Consider the following 5,248-nt stretch of genomic DNA (forward strand, 5'->3'; position numbering starts at 1 on the left):
GTTGGACTTTTTTCTTTGGGGTTTTTTGAAGTCTAAGGTTTATGCCAACAAGCCCACGACCACCCACGCCTTGAAGGAGGAAATTGAGCACTGTATCAATGAAATTCAGCCACATTTATGCAAAACAGTCATGGAAAATTTCAACAAAAGAGTGCGTATGTGCCAGCAAAGCCGTGGAGGCCATTTACCTAATATGCTATTCCATACATAACCCTATACTGTATACTTTATGAATCAATAAAAAATTTACAAATTGTAATTATAAACCTGTGTTTTCTATCAAAATTACTTCTTGCGTGAATTTTGGGACACCCTTTATCTTTTTAGTATTTTGTCCTTGGCTTTACGTTAGGTGAAGACATAGCAAATATGTATATAAAGTGTCAAGACAACACAAAATGTAAATAAATGAGTAGCATTTTAGATGTTAGAATCAAGAATCACAAATATCTTTACTGGGGCTTAAAGCCAACCAATTGTATTTAACAGGGGTAAATGTAACAGAAAGATAGATACCTGGCACTTCCTACCCAGTCTTACACCTCATTTAAAATTTGAGCTGGAACACTGATGGTTGAACTCATTAGAACCCAAGAAAATCACAGGGCATTGTCTGCACTTGACCCTCTGTGAGTATTCAGCAAGCCAGCTGCATGTTCTTCTAGGTACCCAGGCTGTCCTGGTGGCCAAGAGAGAAGTGAAGTCACACATGTATAGAATACTGTTTGTGAAATGAAGAGGGACATTGGAGGAGGCCAGGCTGAGCTTTAGTTTTAATAGTTGCTCATTATGTGATTTCTGCCTCCTTTATTTTGACTGTTTTCGTATATTAAAAAGAACAACTTGAGATTCAGTTATTTATTTTTAATTTAAATTTATATTCCCATTTGCTGCTTTGTTCTCTCCCCCTTAGGTGATTGAGGTGGATGACTCTGATGTAGAAGAAGACTTGTTTCCTACCACTTCAAGAACAGATCAAAGGTAGGTACAATGACTTCCTACAAAAAGAAACATCTGAAAAAATTAAAGTTATCCAGAATTTTACTAATACATATTACTATGCCACAGATGTTTAACAGATTTATTTTCAACTAGTCAGGAATGTAGAGAAGTGAAAAATAGACCTAAGGACTATTTCAAAGAGGTGATTCAGCATTATTACAAGTATTTTCATTGAAAATTTATATGACTGTAATTTGTTTCCTTCTGTCTTTATTAGCCAGTGATTTTCTTGATGGAGGACTTTGTTCTCCCCAGTGAACAGAAAATAGTTTTGCATTTTGTTAATACTTGATTTCAAATTCTCTTCATCATCATATCTTTACATACCGAGTTAAACAGGATGCTGTGCTAAACACTGAAGAGAGGATCACGTTGACTTTCTCTGCCGTCAGAGTACTGATACTTTTCCTGTCCTTTTTGGGTTTTGCCTCTTATCCAAAGGCTTGACTTGGTTCAGTGTCACTATTTTCTCTGTTTGTTAACATTTTAGATTAATGCTGTTTAACTAAAGCTCACTTAATGAAAATTTTTACTTATGAAAATAGTCAACAGTTTTTTAATACTTATTTTCTGTGTGAGCATTATATTAGGTCTGATGGGGGACATAAGTGTTTTAATAAGCTTACTGCTTTCAGGCAACAAATTATAGTGGAAAAGAGATGAACACATTTCAATCCATTAAGGGATGATTGAGTCAGCACATAATTATATGTGAAATTTTATTACACAAACTAGGTCTGAGTGCATGCAGGCTCTCAGCAAGAGGAGCACGTAGTGTGGACTCTCTTAGAAGCAGCAGCTTTATAGAAGGAGTAAAATTTACCTGCGATTTTAAAGATAGGAATTGGTTGGATTAGTGGGGTGGAAAATGACAGCTGAGGGTAATGCCATGAGCAAGAGCTATAGAAATCGGGGAGATCGAGGGAAAAGCTCTACCTCAATGCGTCTCAAACTTTTTTTTCATGATCTTAACTTTTTTTTTGATTAGCTACGGATAAAAATTAAATTTGATTTAAATTAATTAAAATGATTTTAATTTACAAATTAAATACTAAAGAATGACATTTTGTTGGGTAGGATTGAGCTTGAGAGAGCCAAAAACCATTTTAATATCCAAGATTTTTCACCTCCTCCATTCCTGGGAACTAATTTTTGTTCTGTGGATGTGAGATTGTATGTTTTATATGAATTAAAGGTCGATCTTGGAAAAATTGGTACGTATAGTTCCACATCCACTTTTTATTCAGTTAAACCCAATGCTAGGAGCTGGGGATAGAAAGACGGAAGAACTTTAGACGTGGAAACTTTGAGATGCTTGTGAACTTTACATGAAGGGAGGGTATAGGTCCGTGGTCGGCAAACTGCTGCTCGCGAGCCACATGCGGCTTTTTGGCCCCTTGAGTGTGGCTCTTCCACAAAATACCACGTGCAGGCACACGTATAGTGCGATTGAAACTTCGTGGCCCATGCAAAGGTTTGAATGGTGCCTGTATTTACCTCTCAGTAGCTTGTAACTTGATATGTAAAGTCACTGGAATGGATAGATCACCTTGAAAGAGAATGTGGAGAGAAAAGAGAGTTTATGTTTTGATTCTGAGGTAACCTTTAGAGTGTAGGTAGAGTAGAAGAGGCAACAAAAAAGACATGAGAAAAACCAGGGAGAATATAGAGTTGCCGAAGCCAGTGCTGGCCTTTGCAGGAGTGAAAAGTACCGAGGGGGGCTCAGGTGTAGGTCAGCTTGTGTAGTTGTGGTAGGTAGTTGAGGATAATTGAGATAGTTAGGTCTTGCTGAGAGATTTATTGGAAGAATACCAGCATACTCAGTCTATCAAAGGAAGGAAGTTCCTTTCTGAGTACTTATTTGGTTGTTCTTGTCTTTGTAAATTAAAACACACACAAGCAAAAAAAAACAGGGCTAGCTTTCTGTTTTGTTTTCCAGTAGTGAATATAGTTGAGAAGAATATAGTTCAGCTTGTGTAGGTCCTTATTTTTTATTACCAGAACTAATGAAAATACTGTCTTACTATGTTTGACATATATGTAAGGATATTAAAGGAAAAATATCTTGATTTTGTTAGCATTTAGGGTTGTCTACTTCCCAGTAGAATGTCTGTTGACTTCTTATTTACTCATGAGGTGATAAATAACTGAGTTATTTAGCACTTTCCTATGTGTCAGGCACTGTTCTCATCATTTCCATATGGATTAGCTCATTTGGTGCTCACAGCCACCTCAGGAAGTAGATATAACTACTACTCTCTTACCCCGTTTTACCTTTGGAGACAATGAGGAGGGTAGGCGAAGTAACTTACCTAAGGTCACCCAACCACATGGCCGCGCAATCAGCTCCAAAACTTGTCTCTGCTGTTGCTTCTTAACACAACAGACCAAGCTCTCAGATGGTTGTGTAAGCAATAAGAATCACTTAAATGATGAGAGGCAGTTAGAAGTTAACATTCTGGCAAGAAATCTGACTTCAGCCTTGCAGACTTATGTTTCTGATGACAGCAACTAAATGATACAAATTTAGGCTGTTTTTTTTAATTACAGTGGAACCTCGGTTCTCGAACTTAATTCATTCTGGAAGGCTGTTCAAGAAGCAATTTATTCATAAACCGAATCATTTTCCCCCATTAAAAATAATGTAAATTGAATTAATCTGTCCCAGATCCCCAACTAAGTCCCTGTTTTAACCTTTCTTATATACAGTGGGTGTCTAATGTATTGTTTAATCTATAAATAAACACTTCTTCAATGTCTCGAACCACCCCCTACTGACCTGAAAGGAATCACTTTCAGCACTCGCTCCAGGGTGTCTTTCAGGTCAGCACACAGCATCTTTGCTTGTTCATATTTCACTGCTTTTGAAATGGCTGTCACTGGCTAACTGCTTTTTGTTTATCCAAATCAGCAACAGTTTTTCTACCTCGTCAATTGCCTGTGATTGTGGTTTTGTAAGCACTTTCACACCCTTAGCAACAGTAAGTACAGGAACTGGCACGTAGTAACAACGATATGAGTGCTTATTAAATAAAGAAGAGGCCAGGGAAATAGAACAAGAGTGATAGAAAGAGTGGTAAACAGTAACAGCACTAATATTTTCTGGAAGTTAAGTTTAAAAAGGAAATAATTTCCAGCTGTAAAAGTCCCTTCTGCCGGATGGGCAATGGAAAGCCTGATTTTCCCTGGAAAAATTGTTCCAAATTCTGCCATTGTTGTACTGGGACTACGAGGACCCTTTCAGATTTGATACTGGGAGATTTAAAACACCCTCTCCTAAAAGCAGCAAGCAAGAGAAGAACTGGCTCCATCTGACCAGCTGGAGGAGGAGAGACTGAGGGGATTCTATTAAGCCTTGTAGTGGGAGAACTAACATTTTTGGGATACTGTTTATGTGTCTGGTACAGCTTAAGGCCAGTTCAACATTATGCTTATAGCACTGCTGCACCTGACTGATTGGCTGGCCATCTCTAGACAGGATTCTAATATATGGCTCTCAATTTGATACAACCCATCCCTTATTTTTGAGCCACACATGAGGCTAATCAAATCAAACACTATCTTTTTTTTAAAATATATTTTATTGATTTTTTACAGAGAGGAAGGGAGAGGGATAGAGAGCTAGAAACATCGATGAGAGAGAAACATCGATCAGCTGCCTCCTGCACACTCCCCACAGGATATGTGCCTGCAACCAAGGTACATGCCCTTGACCGGAATCGAACCTGGGACCCTTGAGTCCACAGGCTGATGCTCTATCCACTGAGCCAAACCGGTTAGGGCCAAACACTATCTTTTGACATCTGGGACAAAAGCCCATTTATTCAACCCTACAATCAAAACAGTATAGCCATTTCTTTCCCTTCTCACCGTTGGTTTCTGGGGATAAGGGGGTCTGTCACAGGTGAGGTCTCTAGGTCTCTGGAGTCCTCTGATACAGAATTAGGGCTCTTGCTACGATCAAATGAGCCAGCGTTCGTTGTAGGTGCCTGGCTTGTTTCTGGGCCCCGTTGGTTATTTGTCTAGGGCCGTGGTCGGAAAACTGCGGCTCGCGAGCCAAATGCGGCTTTTTGGCCCCTTGAGTGTGGCTCTTCCTAAGCCTTAGGAGTACCCTAATTAAGTTAATAACAATGTACCTACCTATATAGTTTAAGTTTAAAAAATTTGGCTCTCAAAAGAAATTTCAATCGTTGTACTGTTGATATTTGGCTCTGTTGACTAATGAGTTTGCCGACCACTGACCTAG

General features: G+C 38.7%; 1 protein-coding gene across 3 annotated transcripts in view; it reads left to right on the forward strand.

Moving 5' to 3' along the window:
• MRE11A (MRE11 homolog A, double strand break repair nuclease) overlaps window positions 1-5,248 on the forward strand; it is a 72,423-nt gene that overhangs the window by 64,907 nt on the left and 2,268 nt on the right. For all 3 annotated transcript variants that reach the window (XM_005883065.2, XM_005883064.2, XM_005883063.2), the window contains one exon: window positions 914-981. In XM_005883065.2, the coding sequence (XP_005883127.1) occupies window positions 914-981 (68 nt within the window). The remainder of the gene's footprint in view (window positions 1-913; window positions 982-5,248) is intronic.

Source organism: Myotis brandtii, unplaced genomic scaffold (genome assembly GCF_000412655.1).
Source record: "Myotis brandtii unplaced genomic scaffold, ASM41265v1 scaffold76, whole genome shotgun sequence".
NCBI classification, from domain to species: Eukaryota; Metazoa; Chordata; class Mammalia; order Chiroptera; family Vespertilionidae; genus Myotis; species Myotis brandtii.